The 21,463-nt window shown below is 41.9% G+C and overlaps 1 protein-coding gene across 5 annotated transcripts; it reads right to left on the bottom strand.

Moving 5' to 3' along the window:
- Positions 1-123: 123 nt before the first annotated feature.
- Positions 124-20,718, bottom strand: LOC118391680 (zinc finger SWIM domain-containing protein 7). Of its 5 annotated transcripts, none has more exons than XR_008060824.1 (6): positions 20,400-20,718; positions 12,075-12,096; positions 11,480-11,582; positions 3,662-3,766; positions 1,888-2,187; positions 124-1,799 (listed from the first exon to the last, which is right to left on the bottom strand). XR_008060824.1 is itself a non-coding variant. In XM_052457869.1 (5 exons), the coding sequence occupies exons 1-5, from the start codon at positions 20,473-20,475 to the stop codon at positions 2,068-2,070; spliced, it is 426 nt and encodes a 141-aa protein (XP_052313829.1). In that variant the 5' UTR covers positions 20,476-20,718; the 3' UTR covers positions 1,830-2,067. The 5 variants fall into 5 exon arrangements, 1 of the variants encoding a protein (XP_052313829.1); XR_008060823.1 differs by having other exon boundaries at positions 124-1,717; XR_008060826.1 differs by having other exon boundaries at positions 1,970-2,187.
- Positions 20,719-21,463: the final 745 nt, after the last annotated feature.

The following is a 21,463-nucleotide window of genomic DNA, read 5'->3' as shown; positions in this document are numbered from 1 at the left end:
CAGTTTTCGATAGTGAGCACTACTTTCAAAACTACTTCCTGAAATGATACAAAACCTCTGTAGTATCACTAACTTCTAAAAGGAATTTAAGACAAGTGTTGTCTTAGCACAGGGTCCAACAAATACAGTATTTCCATTGTTTAATTTCTTAGTTTTTCCATTTCTTCACCATACACATCAACCATCACCTCTACAACTTCAAGGGCTAAACTATAGGAGTGTGCCAAACTTCAAGTACATTCCATTGGAGACTGCACTGTACTGGTATTACTATTATGTGTTCATTCAAATGTGACCTTAGCATCAAGATAAGGGTTCAATTCCATTACAATTCAGTAAACTCAAATTCCAATTCCCCAAATGCTTCTTACTGAGAAAAATGTGGAATTGGCGTTTGTTTACTTCCGGAGTTGATTGAATTGAAATGGAATTGCCCCAACCCTGCAACATACAGTGGGTTGTAAAAGCCTTCAACAAGCCTGACTTGTGAATGAAGCCTTCCTACAATTTAAGAAGAAAACCATACAAGAACAAGCTGATGTAGTTTTCCAACCTGTGCGTTTGCAAATGTGTTACAGTATTGATGTCGCTAACCAGTAGCCTAAACAGTTAACTGTGGTTCAAATCAAAGTGTATTGGTTGTGTACACAGTTTTGCTGGTGTTATAGTAGGTGCAGCGAAATGCTTATGTTAGTAGCTCCAACAGTGCAGTAGAATGTCTGAATTATTATTTCACTCAACTGACAACTAAACCAATACTGCTATTTAACATGAGAAAATCTGTATGGTGAATTATTTTGTCAATAAAAGCTATGTATGACTTGCCTGGTTAAATAAAAAATACAAATAAAATGTTCATAAGTCAGACTCATATTCTTACAAGAGTTTACACAACCTACATATAACAACCATTTTCATATAAAAGGAGAGTCTTAAAATACAGTCAATGAACAGATGCATATTCTCTGGCAACAGATTAAGAACACGAACACTCACAAAAAACAGCAACATCTGTTGTCTTTTGATTTTCAGAAAGCGGGGAACCACACCAGAGTTCGAGAAGAACAGCACAATGACCTAAAAGCCATAAAAGTCATCTTCACACATGCAGACAGACTGGAGGAGACTATACAGCAGCTTTGCCTTTTAAACATCTTTCCTCAGGATGTGCTGCAGTAGCTTGGTCTCAGATGGTGCTGTGTGGCTTTGAGTCTGGATCAGTGACCTGTTGGGTTGTGCTCTACGTCTCTGTGCTCTGGGTCTGTAGCTGCGGTCTGGTCTTCTACATGTAGGTCTGGATGAGTGACCTGTTGGGTTGTGCTCTACGTCTCTGTGCTCTGGGTCTGTAGCTGCGGTCTGGTCTTCTACATGTAGGTCTGGATGAGTGACCTGTTGGGTTGTGCTCTACGTCTCTGTGCTCTGGGTCTGTAGCTGCGGTCTGGTCTTCTACATGTAGGTCTGGATGAGTGACCTGTTGGGTTGTGCTCTACGTCTCTGTGCTCTGGGTCTGTAGCTGCGGTCTGGTCTTCTACATGTAGGTCTGGATGAGTGACCTGTTGGGTTGTGCTCTACGTCTCTGTGCTCTGGGTCTGTAGCTGCGGTCTGGTCTTCTACATGTAGGTCTGGATGAGTGACCTGTTGGGTTGTGCTCTACGTCTCTGTGCTCTGGGTCTGTAGCTGCGGTCTGGTCTTCTACATGTAGGTCTGGATCAGTGACCTGTTGGGTTATGCTCTACGTCTCTGTGCTCTGGGTCTGTAGCTGCGGTCTGGTCTTCTACATGTAGGTCTGGATGAGTGACCTGTTGGGTTGTGCTCTGAGTGACCGTCTCTGTGCTCTGGGTCTGTAGCTGCGGTCTGGTCTTCTACATGTAGGTCTGGATGAGTGACCTGTTGGGTTGTGCTCTACGTCTCTGTGCTCTGGGTCTGTAGCTGCGGTCTGGTCTTCTACATGTAGGTCTGGATGAGTGACCTGTTGGGTTGTGCTCTACGTCTCTGTGCTCTGGGTCTGTAGCTGCGGTCTGGTCTTCTACATGTAGGTCTGGATCAGTGACCTGGGGGTCTGGTGCTCTACGTGTCAGTTCTTGCTGCTCTCCCAGAAAGGATGCTGGACATCTGCTGGTCAGACAGGGCCTCCTGCTGGGACAGCCCCATGGCCTGACTGAGGTAGGCGGCCAGGATGTGCTTGCACTGCAACAGGAGGAGGAATGTTAGGGAAGTGATAGTACAATACGTGCGTGTGTGAGAGAGAAAGGGAATAAACCCTGATGAAGGCAGCTTAGTAAATCTATTGCATTGGAGCCATGAGAGTATGCAGCTTTTCTTTTCTGTGTGTCACTCAGACAGAATTGAAGTTCAGGCAAGTTTGCAGAAATGCTTAAAAATTATGATTAATATACAGGTAACTGCCAAAATACTTTCTATTCCATTCACTTCAGTAAATGGGATAGAAAGTACATTGAAAGTAGGTTCTTCCACACAGGTGTGGTTCCTGAGTTAATTAAGCAATAACATCCCATCATGCTTAGGTTCATGTATAAAATGCCCAGTTGCCCATTATCTTGGCTAACCATGGCTAGAAGAAAAGATCTCAGAGACTTTGAAAGTGGGGTCTCAAAGGAGCACAGGGGGTTTTAAAAGGTGTGTGTGTCAGTCTCAAGTCACCAGAGATCAATCCAATTGACCACTTGTGGGAGATTCTGGAGCGGGCCTGAGACAGTGTTTTCCACCATCAACGAAACAGAATGGTGTCCCATTCCTCCAATAGAGTTCCAGACATTTGTAGAATCTGTGCCAAGGCACAATGAAGCTGTTCTGGCAGCTCATGGTGGACAAATGCCCTGTTAAGTCACTACGTTGGCGATTCCTTTATTTTGGCAGTTACCTGTATGTATGACTTAAATTTGTAATTTTTTAATTATTAATTATTTTTTTAACTTATGGTTATTACATTTATTAAAAAAATGAATAACACTTCTACAATGTCAGAATTTGTCATACCAATGTAATAAAGGCAGGCAGAATGTATTATATTCCCAAAAATCATTGGGCAGAAATAAGCTCAGGGAGACTTCTCAGAGTAAAAGTACAGTACAGTACAGTGGTGTCTCTCCTGCTTGGCTGTGGACCTAGAGCAGGGAGGCAGGGCTGTCATGGTTTGTAGACTGTCCAGGCAATAGGCTCCATGCGAAACCCCCAGTGGAGACTGTGGCACTTCCCCTGGTCTGCCCTAACTGACCCATGACGGGGTCGCAATGGCGATGACAGGGTCTGCAATGCCCTTAAAACAACACAGACAGCTCTGGATGTATGTGGGAGAGAGGGGGAGTAGTGTTGTCAACCTCACTGTGAAGTATGGATAGATTCTGTATTCAGGGAAATATTCAGAGGCAGCTGAGGATTTATGGGACTTCAGGGACTTTTTGGCTTTGTGTTCCCGAGAGTCATACGGGATGAACATGTTTAAACACTAGTGCCAGGGTCTTGCTAATAATGAACTGTTATACAGATCAACATGTGACTGCCTTCTGGGGGTGGAAACCCTGAATGGTGGAATTCCACATATAGTCTTGCTCAGTTATGCATGTTTTGTCTGATGTCTTTGTAGTTTATGGCTTGTGTGCTCTATTAATGATTGAAACATGGTTTATGTCTGTGTGTTCACCAGTAGACTCTCGTTCCTCCTGAGCACAGTGTAGGCGAAGGCTGGGCAGGAGCAGTAGTGACAGGAGGTGTAGCAGGTGTACAGCAGCCCTGACCCTCCAATCACCTTCAACAAAACAAACATGGACACAGTCAAAAACAACAGGTAGAAAGTCAAAGGAAGAGCTGGCCAAAACCACAGTTGTTCTGGAGAGTGGATTAATGGGAAAAAAATGGTCACGGAAAGACTCTCTAAAACATATCACAGTGTTGTAGGAGAAGAGCGAGAATGTCTTGTCTCTAGCAAGTACTTAAACAAACCTATCAAACAATGATGTGAATTCTGTTTGTACTGACACTGCATTCGCCTGCCACAGCTTGAGTCAATTCCACACATGTTCACAACAGCTGAGGAGCACTGTAGACAGTAGAGCAGGGTGAGGAATGAGGTGAAACAAGCTCCTGACTTCATCTCAACCATCCCTGAGCTCCTCCAACACGTCCTGACACATCCCACTAACCCTGGGGCCTGTTCAGGAGGATGTTACGTTACAGAACATTAAGATAGAAGTGTATGGTGTAGAACAGATATGATTGTCTGTCAGATATATGGAATTGTGTCAGTTGTATTCATTCTATTTTTAGAATATAATTATATTTCATTCTATTCTATTTCTATCCCCAACGTTCACAATATCACTGAATAAACCCCTGACATCTGGAAAAGGGATTGTGTCGCCTATGGCCCCATGCAAACATTAAAAAAATGTATAGTTCCCTTTCTTCCTTGTATATTTCACTGATCTGACAGAACTAGGATGGAGAAAGGTTGTCTTCACCTATCTAATAATTTCAGATCAGCATTCCTACTTAAGGAAGGAAGGAGAGGAAGTATGCATATTTAATGAATCCAAATGTTAAACATGTATTAGGTTTGAAAGTGGAAGACAATAATTCCATGGAGCTAGACAACTGGCTCCAAATATTGAATATAGGCTACTCCAACACCGTAGCTGTAAAGTCTGGCACTCAAGATAGGGGTAGACATACTTTGTGCCAGACTCTCAGCTTCAGCCCCATTCTGAAGATGACGCATAAGGGCATTAATTCAGAGGATAACTCAGCCTTGTCACCACAACTAATGACTCTCAACATGACAGAAACAGGCTCCATTATTCCCCAGCCCAGACAGATTCACAGATATGTAGTCCCTCTAAATTACCTTCTCAGTGATCTACAAAATAAAACACCTCATTTGTAGAAAAGTGACGCTTCATTATAAATGAGTAACTCTTCAGGGAATATTACATTGAGTCGATTTAAAAAAAAGTGACAAAAGCAGAGTTGTGAGACTGTGAGCCACCCAGCTGAGGGTACCAGAGGGAGACTGTAACCTAGGGTGTGTACTCGTTCACTCCCCCTCAAGGATTTAAGAACATTAAATTGGCATAAGAATACCAAAATGGTAGACACTATCTGCACACCAACTCAATGATTTTTTAAATACACTAGTTGAGGGTGAGTGAACAAGCGCACACTTCAGGGAGAGGGGAGGAACGGAAAATTGGCTCAACATATGGCGGATTGGCCATAGAAATATAATCTATTGTATTTCTATGGGACCGGCCTAGGTCAATCGGTGATGCTGAAGCCTCTAAAGCATTAGTCATTGAAAACCAGCTCACATTTGGGTCTTTTTGTCCTCTGCTTGCATTTCAGAATGTGTCTCCACTTCTGAGCTCTGGCCACAAAGCAAACTTGGTAGGCCCAACACAAAACCACACTTAAACGCTCCCTGATATTCTCCTTCCACTGTTTGGAACCTGTCTAAACTATCCTAGCAGGGGATTCCACAGTCAGCTAGAAGCGTTACATACTCTTCAATCTCAGTAAATGAAACATGACATTCAGCTCCAGCGTGGACTGGAGTTGGCTTCTCCATTTGTATGGTAGGAATGCCAGGTTCACACAGGACTACATAGAGGCAAGCCATCATGTGCCAGAGAGCTCCAAAGTTTGGAGGGATGGCTCTGTCATCAGTTCGTCACTGCCAGATCCAGTTTCAGTTGCAGCCCGTCAGGGAAGACTATAGAGGACTGCCATGGTTTGTGGGAAGTCACGACAGGCACAGGACTGATGATGCATCTTACTCAAGGCTTCAGACTGCATCGTAACTAGGGTTGCACATTTTGGGGATTATTCAGAGGTGGAAACTTTCCTTGGAAATTAACGGGAATATATGGGAATTAACAGAAATATATGCAAATTAATATTAATATCATTTAAAAGTAGATCTTTGCATTGGATATATTTACCATATCATATGGAGACAGAAACATAAACCTTTTACCTTATCATAAGTAGACAATTGCAAATGATTAAATCCTTCAAATATATTTATATCGCACGGTGTTTCAACACAACGGGTTGAACTTTACTTAAATGAGTTGACTCTTCACATGGGATGATTTCACTGAACAACAGAAAGGGAATATTGAATGATCCTTCTCATCTCTCAAAAACATTTAACATACATCTGCAAAATGATTGTCTAGAAACTAAAGCTTTGGTTGTCTTCCTCTCAGGCTTCCATGTCTTCTCCCTGGACCTCCTCAATGTCCACCTCTTGAACATCAGACTCATCCCTTTCCAACCTTGTTGAGGATGGCTCGTTGTCAGGCCACCAATTTTTCAACCCTTGTATTGGTCAGCATGTTGTGTGCTTTGGTGTGTGTGTTCCCAAACAAAGACTAGTTGCGCTCTGAGGCCGCTGATGTTGGTGGGATTTGGAGGATAATAGAGGCAACAGGGGAAAGAGCCTGCATACACAAAGTCCCTTCCACCAGGTGGCTGATGAGATATGTTGGCATGACTGCCATATTGCATCTCCATCCCAAAGCCCTTGATTGGAAGTGTACTTTGCCAGACTGCCAAGAACCTTGCCCTCATCCAGGCCAAGGATACCATAGGCCTTGTTGATCTCTGCACCAGACAGGATGCTCTTGCCAGCATACTTGGGGTCCAACATGTACGCTGCAGCGTGTATGGGCTTCAGGCAGAAGTCTTCACGCTTTTTGATGTATTTCAGAACTGCAGTTTCCTCTGCTTGGAGCAACAGTGAAGTGGGCAGGTGGGTACGGATTTCTTCTCTTACATCTGCAAGCAGAGTCTGAACATCAGACAGGATGGCATTGTCTCCCTCAATCCGTGCAATGGCTACTGCCATTGAGGAAAGTTTCCGACCCTTTGCTACCCTAATCATAACTCTGGATTATTTGTCTAGATTTGTCATAAAGAAGTGAAACAGTGTTTCCCCTATATTTATTTAGTAGTGGTGGACCACCACTTCAAAAAAATATACTGTATATAACATTTAAAAAAAAAATCTGGATGGTAAAACGTTTTCAGTGTAAACTTAAAAGACTCAAACCAGATATAAAGTATGTAGAAAATACAGTACCAATAAAAACATTTGGACACACCTACTCATTCAAGGGTTTTTACTATTTTCTACATTGTAGAATAATAGTGAAGACATCAAAACTATGAAGTAACAAATGGAATCATGTAGTAAGCAAAAAAAGTGTTAAAAACATCACCTAAATATATTTGAGATTCTTCAAAGTAGCCACCCTTTGCCTTGATGACAACTTTGCACACTCTTGGCATTCTCTCAACCAGCTTCATGAGGTAGTCCCCTGGAATGCATTTCAATTAACAGGTGTGCCTTGTTAAAAGTTAATTTGTGGAATTTCTTTCCTTCTTAATGTGTTTGAGCCAATCAGTTATGTTGTGACAAGGTAGGGGTGGTATACAGAAAATAGCCTTATTTGGTAAAAGACCAAGTCCATATTATGGCAAAAACAGCTCAAATAAGCAAAGAGAAACCACAGTCCATCCTTACTTTAAGACATGAAGGTCGTTCAATGCGGAAAATGTCAAGAACTTTGAAAGTTTCTTCAAGTGCAGTCGCAAAAACCATCAAGCACCATGATGAAACTGGTTCTCATGAGGACCGCCACAGGAAAGGAAGTCCCAGAGTTACCTCTGCTGCAGAGGATACATTCATTAGTTACCAGCCTCAGAAATTGCAGCCAAAATGAATGCTTCACAGAGCACAGATAAATGCTTCACACACTTTCCTCATGTCTGCAAATTTATTACAAATAAAACATCACATTTACATGAGTAATCAGACCCTTTATTCAATACTTTGTTGAAGCACATTTGGCAGTGATTACAGCCTTGAGTCTTTTTGGGTATGACTCTACAAGATTGGCACTTTCTCACATTCTTCTCTGAAGATCCTCTCAAGCTCTGTCAGGTTGGATGGGGATCGACACTGCACAACCAGAGATGTTCAATCGGACTCAAGTCTCCAGCTCTGGCTGGACCACTCAAGGACATTCAGAGACTTGTCCTGAGGCCACTCCTGCGTTGACTTAGCTGTGGGCTTAGGGCCGTTGTCCTGTTGGAAGTTGAACCTTTGCCCCAGAGGTCTTGAGCGATCTGGAGCAGGTTTTCATCAAGGATCTCTCTGTACGTTGCTCTGTTCATCTTTCCCTCGATCCTGACTAGTCTCCCAGAACCTGCCACTAAAAAATATCCCCACAGCATGATGCTGCCACCACCATGCTTCATCATAGGGATGGTGCCAGGTTTCCTCCAGACGTGACGCTTGGCATTCAGGCCAAAGAGTTCAATCTTGGTTTCATCGGACCAGAGAATCTTGTTTCTCATGGTCTGAGTCCTTTAGGTGCCTTCTGGCAAACTCCAAGTGGGCTGTAATGTGCCTTTTACTGAGGAGTGGCTTCCATCTGGCCACTCTAACCATATAGGCCTGATTGGTAGAGTGCTGTAGAGATGGTTGTCCTTCTGGAAGGTTCTCCCATCTCCACAGAGGAACTCTAGAGTTCTGTCAGAGTAACCATTCGGTTTTTGGTCACCTCCCTAACCAACATCCTTCACCCACGATTGCTCAGTTTGGACGGGTGGCTAGCACTAGCAAGAGTCTTGGTGGTTCCAAACTTCTTCCATTTAAGAATGATGGTGGCCACTGTGTTCTTTGGGACTTTCAGTGCTGCAGAAATGTTTTGGTACCCTTTCCCAGATCTGTGCCTAGACACAATCCTGTCTCGGAGCTCTACGGACAATTCCTTCAACCTCATGGATTGGTTTTTGCTCTGACATGTACTGTCAACTGTGGGACCTTATATAGACAGGTGTGTGCCTTTCCAAATCATGTCCAATCAATTGAATTTACCATAGGTGGACTTCAATCAAGTTGTAGAAACATCTCAAGGATGATCAATGGAAACAGGATGCACTTGAGCTCAATTTCGAGTCTCATAGCAAAGGGTCTGAATACTAATGTAAATAAGGTATTTCTGTTTTTATTTTTGATACATTTGCAATATTTTCTAAAAATTAATGGGGTAATGTCTGTAGATTGAGAAGGGGAAAAAAGTATTTAATCCATTTTGAATAACGCTAAAGTGTAACAAAATGTGGAAAAAGTAAAGGGGTCTGAATACTTTCCGAACGCACTGTATATTGCTATTCTGCCTTAAATTTTACCTTGGTCTGATTCCCTGTGCCCTGTCACAACAGACTGAACGAACCCCATATTCTCATGGAAAAGGTCACCTGAATGTATGATTGAGTCAATGTGGCAAACAGTATCAACCTATGAGCACCCTCTTAGAAAAAAGGGTTCCAAAACAGTTATTTGGCTGTCCCCATAGGAGAACAACTGTTTTTGGTTCTAGGTAGAACCCTTTTGGTTTCCATGTAGAACCCTCTGTGTAAATGGTTCTACATAGTACTCAGAAGGGTTCTCCTATGGGGACAGCCAAAGAACCATTTTTCGATTATAGAAAAGAGTACAGGGAAAGGCCAGTGTATTCATTAGTATCACACCAGACACAATAACAAAACAATGACATGTACAACAGGTCCCAGACTGGCTCTTTTCCCCAACCCAGAGCTTCAAAGTAGATCTACTTCCAGAAAAAGGGGGAATAAACTAAGCTCTTCAGACTGAGTTTATTTGGTGTTATTGCAAGTCAAGCCTCTTCTTAGAAGTGACGTCCAACTGGCTGTGTCATGGTTCTGGTCAGTAAAAACCTGACGTTTTAAGTTTCTCTGACATCATAAAAGCTTTGAGCTGCTGGATACAAATAGAGGCGTGGGTTGGTGGGCTCAGTGCCCAGACGCCTACACAATGTTGCAGAGTGAGTTACCCCAAATCAAGGATCATCAACTTTTCTTGAGCAGACGGTCAGGGGGCTGTAACATAATTACAAATAATTTGCAAATTGACCGCAAGAAGCCCAGAAACACACACTTTCTTTATAAAACAATATACACTTAGCCATAGTTTAATTTGGAGTGTTGTCAAATGGAAGAAAAATAGGATGCAGGTACCATGGCAATCCTCCAACACGAGCATTGTGAGACTTGGGCAGTTGCCTCAGGTTCCAATGTTGGATTTCCCATTACAATTGACATGCTGACTGAAATCCCCTGTAGATCAATAAAGTTAAATTCAATTCAGGGAAGAACACAATAATTCCTCCTGGCTAAGAACTCAGGGAAGGAGAGAAACAAATGGTCCTCGACTACTGAATCAAAGTAAATACTTTTTTACTCTCAACTTCCCAAATATAGTCTTCCCTCCCTCCCTGAGCCAAAACAAGGCAACTTAACCTGGTCTGGTTCAAGTTATCCCAATCACACTTACTGTACGGATATGTCCCAATACCTCTGAATGAACTATTTTTCTCTGCAGACAGACAGTTCCAGGGATGGATAGAAAACAATAGCTAGGTGACAATTGCACTCAAATCACGATCTCCTTAAAGATTAGTGGTCAAAAAGTAAAAGACAAGAGGAGAGAAAGTAATCTAAGAGGAACGACATAACGAGCTAGCATCTCTTGATTTTGGGGGTTTATGTTTTTATATAACAATAAAGCCACAGAAATGAGTTACTCCAGAAATATGGGAAGATAGCACAGCTATCTAAATCTTACTCAGACATCTCCTCAGAACACCCACTCACAGCAAATAAAACTGTCACAGTGTCAAAGGGCCCCATTCGACACTTGTATATTTAAAGAGTAAATAATATTGCAAATGGCGCAACCACACTACATGAATATGGGAAGAGTGTGATATTGGAAGACTTATCTACTTGTTACTGCAGAGGCTTTCCAACACCGTTTTTTCACTCACAGATGTTTTAGGAGAAAACGTAATAACTTTCTATGGAAATGTAGAACTGAATTTGTGCCCGGAACCACATCATATTATAGCCTAAACATTTCCAATAAACACCACCTAATTTCACCACACAAGTCACTAAAAACTTGAGAAGGAGAAAAAACAATTAAGGAACTTATTCCAAAGAAACAGAAACCACTGTCTGTATTTAGCCTCATTGTGTTTTTTCTGTCCCATTTCATAAAAGCTGTCAAAGGCGTTTACAGGAAACTTGGGTCACTGGACAGGCCCTGCTATGACGCAAGAGGACATGGCCTACAGGGACTCTGGGACTGGTAGGGAATGGCTATGGATTAGGTGGTTTTCCACAAGTACAACAGTAATTAATCTGTCCTTATGTGAGGTTCTGGCATTGATGTCAAGTGTTGGGAAGATAATAGCTTCTCATTAGCGTCTCTATAGTATACAAAGAGGGTCAAAATGCTTAAGACTTAGCTGTACATTTTCCTTTCATCGCTCTTTTGTGTGAATCATGGTCGATTGATTACCAAATGTTTCATTCGGTGGTTTATTGGGAAAGTGAGTACTCTAGTGCAAAGTGGGTAGCAGATGTTCACCTGATATGCTCTCCGTCCACTGGGGGATGAGACACAGGTGACAGAGCGCTGGTCCACCAGGTCCAAGGCCTGGAGGGCACAGGAGCCAAACACAAACCTCAGCCTGGGAGAGAGACAGGGATAGGGGACAGGCATGGAGAGAGACCCATATTAAGGCTAGCCCTCAACTTAATGTAAAAGTGCTTTTAAATGGAGATATAATGCATATAAACAACAACGCAGCAACGCATATAAACAAACACCTGAGAGACAGAGCAACTGAGACATTAAGCCTGATAGCATCATTCCTAACACACTCAGCCAATTAGCCAGTGAAAAGCATGTAACGAAGGAATGAAGAGGTCCTATAACAGGAAAATCACCCTTCAAGAATAACATCATACAGGACAGGATGTGGCTGTGACACAGCCACAGCACCCACTACATCTGGAAATTCTCACCCACCAACCAAAAGGGGAGGGCCCTGCTGTCTGGGTGACGGCATCTCCATCCCACTGTGGAAAGCACATGCCATAAAAGGCCACTCCCTCTCCCACCTCACTGGTTTCCCCAATAAAGCAAATAATCCCCAGGTAAAGATAATGGTAATACTCACGCAATAAGCAGGTCATCAGGAACTGTAAAGAAAACACACCAAAAAAAACAGTGATGGGGTTAGAATAATTTCCTCATTTGGTTTTAAATAGGCTTTAATCTAGAACTTATTGGTAAATAATTCCTGAGACATAGCTTAATGAAAAATTAATTTGCAATTTCCTTTCCTTAGTTCTCATGAAGACAGTAATGGATGAGTACTGTAGTAAGGGAGGAGTTGGCTGGCTGGGCTTCTGGAGAAAATAAGGGCTTGACCTCGTTGAAGAAGCGTGTAGCTACTGCAGTTTGCAATATGGTTTTGGAAACATAAGGAACGAGGAATAATGATAAATTATTTTCAGAAAACTAAAAGGTTAAATTACTACACACATTTATAGGGTCAGGGTTAGTGTTTCCACACTGCCATATCTCCATGTTACAGCACTTTTTTACAGAAGATATTTGGCCACCTGTGCTAAATAGCTATATAGCGTGCCCCGAACCTGTGTGTTTGTGTAACTGGGGAGGAAGTGTAGTTCATCAACTGGAGACTCACACAGACTATGGCTCTGTGTAAAACTGCTACAGTTTATCTATTTTATTTTAAATATTCTTTCTCGCTGATATGAACGATAAGGGGCAAATCAGGATACGTTTCGATAAACCATTTCGCAAGCGATGATTATTAAAACACAGCGTCGGAATTGTAGTTTACAAGCAGCCAATCGTGGGCGAAGCTAACCACTGAAAACCCTATGGATAAGAAGCAGTGGTGGTCGGTGCCGTTTAATATATTTTATATATTTTGTTTATGAGCATGGCCTTTTCTATTACAGCATATTGGATGACTGTCATTCATATTCCATTCACCCAGCTCAATGTAACATTAATAGATTTAGGATACTCACATTTTCCCTATACCCATCATGTGGTTGCTACAACCTAGCCAATGAATAAAAGTTTACAACGTAGGTGCACAGGTCGAGAGAATTTTGAATAATCAAGGTGACAGACACATTAAAGATGTTTTTACCTTTATTTATACAGGTTTTTGTCATTGAGATTAAATCTATTTTTCAAGAGAGACCTGGTCCAACAGCAGCAGGAACAAAGTTTCAGACAAAATACCTTACATACATTAACACAACATTGAACAAAACTATAGACACACATACAGTCCAACAATTACATATTATGTAAAGAAACACAAATGGCATAACTGAAAAACAGCTGTCCTAAAGACAATTACACATCTATGATATTTACATTGACCGAGTGTTTAAACTCCACCAATGTGACTAGATCATCACATTTTTTAATGTTCAGGAGAGAATTCCAGGACCACAGAGCTGAGTAACTAAAACTATTTGTACCATGACCTAATTTTTGGTAGGCAGGGGTCTAGATCATCAGGGCTAGGGGATTTCTTTCTATCAATATCTTTCAGGGCTTCAAGCACTTCTGAAACAGAGAAGGAAAAGAAGGAGAACCTGACAAAGGAGTGCATTTATACCTTTAACATTTTCAAATAAACTGCCTGCATCAAGAAAATGCTGATGTAAGGCTTTCAGAATAGAGTTTCTCTCAGTTACAATCTGTGTGTCTATCAATAGTTGTTTGTGTATCTTTTTTGCACTCCAAACCATTCACTACTTGCCAAAATTCAGAAGGATTATTTAAATTATCCAAAGTAGATTTAAGGTAGTGGTCTGCTTTCAGTTTTCGGGACATAGCCACGCCCAGATTTCTAAGATGTTTAAAAGCCTTCCAATCATCCGCCAAACCAGACCATCTTGCTTTAGCCCACATAGTATAAGGTTCCCTTATGATTTTAGTAAGTTCCTCAGCAAGGGTTCTCTCTGCCCTTAATCCTGATGTTTTTTAAAAGGGGCATGCCTATTGCATACACCCTGTAATGCGTTGTGGAAGTAAGAAAAGGCTAATTCAACATCTGGGGTTAATTATATTCTATTCCATTCAATGCTAAATACATATTTTCGTAATGACACGTGAGATTGCTTAGATATTTTACCATCTCTCACACAGGCAATAGCAAAGTGATCACTTACAGTGGGGCAAAAAAGTATTTAGTCAGCCACCAATTGTGCAAGTTCTCACACTTAAAAAGATGAGAGAGGCCTGTATTTTTTTAATCATAGGTACACTTCAACTATGACAGACAAAATGAGGGAAAAAGAAAATCACATTGTAGGATTTTTTATGAATTTATTAGCAAATTATGGTGGAAAATAAGTATTTGGTCAATAACAAAAGTTTATCTCAATACTTTGTTATATACCCTTTGTTGGCAATGACAGAGGTCAAACGTTTTCTGTAAGTCTTCACATGGTTTTTACACACTGCTGCTGGTATTTTGGCCCATTCCTCCATGCAGATCTCCTCTAGAGCAGTGATGTTTTGGGGCTGTTGCTGGGCAACACGGACTTTCAACTCCCTCCAAAGATTTTCTATGGGGTTGAGATGTGGAGACTGGCTAGGCCACTCCAGGACCTTGAAATGCTTCTTACGAAGCCACTCCTTCGTTGCCCGGGTGGTGTGTTTGGGATCATTGTCATGCTGAAAGACCCAGCCACGTTTCATCTTCAATGCCCTTGCTGATGGAAGGAGGTTTTCACTCAAAATCTCACGATACATGGCCCCATTCATTCTTTCCTTTACACGGATCAGTCGTCCTGGTCCCTTTGCAGAAAAACAGCCCCAAAGCATGACGTTTCCACCCCCATGCTTCACAGTAGGTATGGTGTTCTTTGGATGCAACTCAGCATTCTTTGTCCTCAAAACACGACGAGTTGAGTTTTTACCAAAAAGTTATATTTTGATTTCATCTGACCATATGACATTCTCCCAATCTTCTTCTGGATCATCCAAATGCTCTCTAGCAAACTTCAGACGGGCCTGGGCATGTACTGGCTTAAGCAGGGGGACACGTCTGGCACTGCAGGATTTGAGTCCCTGGTGGCGTAGTGTGTTACTGATGGTAGGCTTTGTTACTTTGGTCCCAGCTCCGTTCTTGTGATCATTTTGACCCCACGGGGTGAGATCTTGCGTGGAGCCCCAGATCGAGGGAGATTATCAGTGCTCTTGCATGTCTTCCATTTCCTAATAATTGCTCCCACAGTTGATTTCTTCAAACCAAGCTGCTTACCTATTGCAGATTCAGTCTTCCCAGCCTGGTGCAGGTCTACAATTTTGTTTCTGGTGTCCTTTGACAGCTCTTTGGTCTTGGCCATAGTGGAGTTTTGAGTGTGACTGTTTGAGGTTGTGGACAGGTGTCTTTTATACTGATAACAAGTTCAAACAGGTGCCATTAATACAGGTAACTCCTTCTCACATCTATGCACTCTCTTCTTCTCACCGTTTCACTTTGCTTGTGGACTTAAGTGCACAACACATCAGCTGTCTGTGACCATGTGAAAAAAACTTTGCAAGCCAAACCTTAATATCATAACCGCAACACACAGCCTACATCATTGTCATTCTATTAACATAGCTAATTAAACTAATGTGTTACTAAACCCACTACAATCATGCAGTACAGTGTACAGTCAGCAGCAAGCAGTTTAGCAGTTACACCGGCGGGCTCCGGTGGCAATAAATAAATAAAATAAAAACATACCTTGACTTGAATGTGTTCCAGGGTTGGATAGCCATAGCCAGCTAGCTAACATAGCATCCCTCTCTGTTTGGGCTTGGTGTTTCAGTAGGCTAAACTAACTAGGTGCAGTCACTAGCTAAGTAAGTGAAAGTAAAAAAAAAAATACAATGACATATAGCTCTTGCATCTCTTTCATTTTTGAAGAAATTAATTTGTTAAAAACTGTTTAACTATTGTCTTTCTCTCTCTTTGAGTAAACTACTCACCACCTGTTATGCACTGCAGTGCTAGCTTGCTGTAGCTTATGGTTTCAGTACAAGATTCATTCTTTGATCCTTTGATTGGGTGGACAACATGTCAGTTCATGCTGCAAGAGCTCTGATAGGTTGGAGGATGTACTCCGGAAGTTGTCATAATTACTGTGTCAATGGAAGGGGGTGTGAACCACGAGCCTCCTAGGTTTTGTATTGAAGTCAATGTTCCCAGAGGAGGACAGAAGCTAGCTGTCCTTCGGCTACACCATGGCACTACCATACAGAGTGCTGTTGAGGCTACTGAAGACCTTCATTGCAAAACAGTGTGTTTTAATAAATTATTTGGTGACATGTGAACATATTTAGCATAGTTTATCTAAAAATAATAACTTTAATAATACTACATACTTAATGAGTATATAGTTCATTTTAGTATACTGTAAACAAATAGTATCCTTTCAGTTGAGCATACTAGCGCCTTTCTCCCGGAAGTTGATGCTGTTGTATGCAACCTCTTTGCTAGCTTGTTAGCATAACAAATTACTAGCTAGACTTCGGGTGTGTTTGTAAATTCAATCTGGAGTGCTAGAGTGTGCTCTAGGCATTCGTAAATTCAGGGCGTTGTCAGATTGTCCATTTGTAAATTCGGAGCGTTTAGAGCGCACACTGGACGCTCTGGTCGAGGTGTAGGGTTAATCCGAGCGTTCTGATCTCACAACGGCATTCAAGCACCAAGCTAACTTGCTAGCTACTTCTAGACACAAATGAGAGAACAACTCACTGACTATTTTACTCGTCCTAGCAGAGCTGGTTAGGCAGTTTTCATGTTATCCAGAGCGTTGGTGACTAACTGTGCTGCTGGCAACAATTTAATTATGCTTTTTTGTCTACTTTTACTGACAATGGCCACATTCAACGGGTGTTGAGCGTTGGTAAATGCACTGGTTATTCTGTACCCTGCCTGACATAGTCAGGCGAGAGGGCTCTGAAATTCATCTAGATAGCCAGACAAATTTGCAAATGCACCTGAACGACTATACCACCCAGCTAAGCTACGAGAGAGGTGAATAATCAAGTCAATAAACGTTGTGTAGTTAGTTAGATAGCATAAAGTAAATACTGGCAAGGTCAATGTATTAGTAGCCAACTAATGCTACAGTAGTTAGCTGACATACCTGGTACATACTGCTGTTGTTAGCGTAGCTAACAAATTGTCAGCCAACATAACATGTAACTTATTAGAAAAGTCATTACTTCATTACATTGCTCATTATTTTCATAACATTTGTCATAATTAGTTAAAGCAACAAATTTGAATCCGTTCTTGTTGCCATTTTTTTCAAGGCCACGCTCATTTTCTGAAGAATTGCATTATGAGCCATAGAAGCACAGAAATAGCGTCCATTGCTTGTATACTTCGTATTTTGGCGAATGTAGTACGGAGCAGCCTTCTGGTCAGACTTGAGGCACGCACACCACCCACAGCTTCCGAGTATATTACTCGCTAATGTCTAGTCTCGAGATAACAAGGTACACAAAATTAGGGCAAGGGTTGCTTTCAAGAGAGACATCAGGAATTGTAACATACTCTTGTAGTACCCAGGCTGGCAAAACACTGGATCACTGCTACTCTAACTTCTGCGATGCATACAAGGCCCTCCCCCGCCCTCCCTTCAGCAAATCTGACCACAACTACATTTTGCTTCTCCCCTTCTATAGGCAGAAACTCAATCAGGATGTATCGGTAACAAGGACTATTCAACGCTGGTCTGACCAATCGGAATCCACGCTTCAAAATTGTTTTGATCACCCGGATTGGGACATGTAGCCTCAGAGAATAATGTAGATGTATACGCTTATTTGGTAAGTGAGTTTATAAGGAAGTGCATAGGAGATGTTGTACCCACTGTGACTATTAAAACCTACCCTAACCAGAAAACGTGGATAGATGGCTGCATTTGTGCAAAACTGAAAGCGCGAACCACCACATTTAACCATGGAAAGGTGACTGGGAATATGGCCGAATACAAACAGTGTAGTTTTTCTCTCCTCATGCCAATCAAACAAGTGAAATGTCAGTATAGGGACAAAGTGGAGGCGCAATTCAAAGGCTCAGACACGAGACGTATGTGGCAGGTTCTACAGACAATCACGGACTACAAAAAGAAAACCAGCCACGTTACGGACACCGAAGTCTCGCTTCCAGACAAACTAAACACCTTCTTTGCCCGCTTTGAGCATAATATAGTGCCACCAATGCGGCCCTCTACCAAGGACTGTGGGCTCTCTTTCTCAGTGGCCGACGTGAGTAAGACATTTAAACGTGTTGACCCTTGCAAGGCCGCCGGCCCAGACGGCATCCCTAGCCGCATCCTCAGAGCATGCGCAGACCAGCTGGCTGGTGTGTTTACGGACATATTCAATCTCTCCCTATCCCAGTCTGCTGTCACCACATGCTTCAAGATGACCAACATTGTTCCTGTACTCAAGAAGGCAAAGGTAACTGAACTAAATTACTATCGCCCCGTAGCATTCACTTCTGTCATCATGAAGTGCTTTGAGAGACTAGTCAAGGATCATATCACCTCCACCTTACCTGTCACCCGAGACTCACTGCAATTTACATACTGCCCCTATAGGTCCACAGACGATGCAATCACCATCACACTGCCCTATCCCATGTAAGAATGTTGTTCATTGACTACAGCTCAGCATTCAACACCATAGTACCCTCCAAGCTCATCTTTAAGCTTGAGGCCCTGGGTCTCAACCCCACCCTGTGCAAGTGAGTCCTGGACTTCCTGACAGGCCGCCCCCAGGTGGTGAAGGTAGGAAACAACATCTCCACTTCGCTGGTCCTCAACCCTGGGGCCCCACAAGGGTGTGTTCTCAGCCCGCTCCTGTACTTCCTGTTCACCCATGACTGCGTGGCCATGCACGCCTCCAACTCGATCATCAAGTTTGCATACGACACAACAGTAGTTGGCTTGATCACCAACAACGACGAGACAGCCTTAGGGAGGAGGTGAGGGCACTCGGCATGTGGTGTCAGGAAAACAAGCTCTTACTCAACAAAACAAAAGGAGATGATCGTGGACTTCAGGAAACAGCAGAGGGAGCACCCCCCTATCCACATCGACAGGACATCAGTGGAGAAGGTGGAAAGTTAAGTTCATCTGCGTACAGATCACAGACAAACTGAAATGGTCCACCCACACAGACACTGTGGTGAAGAAGGTGCAACAGCGCCTCTTCAACCTCAGGAGGCTGAAGAAATTTGGCTTGTCACCTAAAACCCTCACAAACTTTTACAGATACACAATTGAGAGCATCCTGCTGAGCTGTATCACAGCCTGGAACAGCAACTGCACCGCCCACAACCGCAGAGCTCTCCAGAGTGTGGTGTGGTCTGTACAACGCATCACCGGGGACAAACTACCTGCCCTCCGGGGCACCTATAGCACCCGATTTCACAGGAAGGCCAAAAAGATCATCAAGGACAACAACCACTTGAGCCACTGCCTCTTCACCCTGCTTACCATCCAGAAGGCGAGGTCAGTACAGGTGCATCAAAGCTGGGACCTAGAGACTGAAAAACAGCTTCTATCTCAAGGCCATCATCAGACTGTTAAACAGCCATCACTAACACAGAGAGGCTGCTGCCTACATACAGACTTGAAATCATTGGCCACTCTAACAAATGGATTTCTTGTCACTTTATTAATGCCACTTTAATAAATTATGTTTACATACCTTGCATTACTCATCCCATATGTATATACTGTATTTAATACCATCTATTGCATCTTGCCTATGCTGCTCGGGTCATTGCTCATCCATATATTCATATGTACATATTGTTATTCCATCCTTTTACTTAGATTTCTGTATATTAGGTAGTTGTGGAATCGTTAGATTACTTGTTAGATATTGCTGCACTTTCGGAACTAGATGCATAAGCATTTCGCTACACTCACAATAACATCTGCTAACAACAATTCGATTTGACATCAGGAACTTTTTGCATCCTACCTAAATCCATACTATGACTAATAAGCATACTACATACTCAATGTACGTCACAAATATTATGGTTAGCATGAGTATTCGAACACAGCTATGGTCGCTCTGTTTCGAGCTCCAAGACAACTTTGCAGTATTTGTGTGTTATTTCTTACATTATTTACGTTTATGATATTTTTTTATTTCTATTTTTGGTGACGTGTGTATATTGTTTAGTATTACTGTACTATTGGAGTTATAAACATACGCATTTCGCTGCACCTGCGAAAACATCTGCAAAATATGTGTGAGCGACCAATACAACTTTATTTTACTTAAAATCATAGGAGTCTCAATGGTCCATCTGACAATGACCATAAAACAAAGCCATATAACAACAGTGCCATCTTCTGGCTGGCATGCCCGACTAGAGACTTGACAGATGAGATTCTGTTCAAGGAAAACTGTAACTCACTTTTAGTTTTCTCTTGGTATGTCTTCTGTATGTCTTTGAAGAGTTGTTCGGCCACCGTAGGTAAAAATGAAGGCATCTCAAAAATTAGCTACAGCAAATATACCAGAAAACCTTTATGGGCAAAGCGCACGAGATACAAAATTGGTCAGAGGTCAACCAGTCGATATAGGTTGGTCAAAGTACTGAGTTATTTACCTCATTAGTTATTGATCTACTAGAGGGAAATTTTTAAATAATAAGATAGCTAGTTAGCTAAAGCTCCCGGGTATTTTTCCAACTGGTTTTGTTGTGTTCTTCGGGGGGGAAGTAAGCTATGTATTGGCGCCACCATCAGGATGGGAGGGTAAGTTATTTTAACTTGCAACTACTGTATTCAAGTGTTTGACTGCAACGTCTATTTTTAACCTTGTACATGGCGCCAAATTTCAATAGAAAACATTCGATATTAGTAAAAAATGTGACTGGAATGTCCTACTCAAATCAATTTTTATTTGTCACATGCGCCGAATACAACAGGTACAAAACTTTATGTAACTAAAACGAGAGTTTGTATTTGACAAATTCAGCTACACTGTAGGTTCCTCCCAAGTCCCTCCCTACTCATTCAAGGGTTTTTCTTTATTTGTACTATTTTCTGCATTGTTTAATAATAGTGAATACATTAAAACTATGAAATAACAAAAAAAGTGTTATACAAATCTAAATATATTTTAGATTATTCAAAGTAGCCACCCTTTGCCTTGATGACAGCTTTGCACACTCTTGGTATTTTCTCAACCAGCTTCATGAGGTACTCACTTGGAATGCATTTCAATTAACAGGCGTTCCTTGTTAAAAGGTTAATTTGTTGAATTCGATCCTTCTTAATGCATTTGAGCCAGTCAGTTGAGTTGTGACAAGGTTGGTAAAAGACCAAGCTCATATGATTAAATATCTGAACTGTTATATTTCAGATGGCTAATGGTGATATCTATCACCTGATGGTTTATCAGGCAAAGGTTTTTCTCTAGCTGCTTTATTCATATTTCTTGTTGCATGTTTAGGTTGTATTTATCACATAAAAT

Source organism: Oncorhynchus keta, chromosome 12 (assembly GCF_023373465.1).
Source record: "Oncorhynchus keta strain PuntledgeMale-10-30-2019 chromosome 12, Oket_V2, whole genome shotgun sequence".
Lineage (NCBI taxonomy): Eukaryota > Metazoa > Chordata > Actinopteri > Salmoniformes > Salmonidae > Oncorhynchus > Oncorhynchus keta.
The sequence above is the reverse complement of the archived record's forward strand: the minus strand, read 5'-3'. Positions and strand labels throughout refer to the sequence as shown.

What these genes read in the sequence shown, in the direction of transcription:
- LOC118391680 (XM_052457869.1), bottom strand. Translation starts at nt 20,475, where the DNA reads ATGCCTTCATTTTTACCTACGGTGGCCGAACAACTCTTCAAAGACATA. An exon ending in CCTGATGACCTGCTTATTGC is followed by an intron (nt 11,583 to 12,074) that starts GTGAGTATTACC and finishes TCTCTCTCCCAG; the next exon opens with GCTGAGGTTTGTGTTTGGCT. An exon ending in GTGGACGGAGAGCATATCAG is followed by an intron (nt 3,767 to 11,479) that starts GTGAACATCTGC and finishes GTTTTGTTGAAG; the next exon opens with GTGATTGGAGGGTCAGGGCT.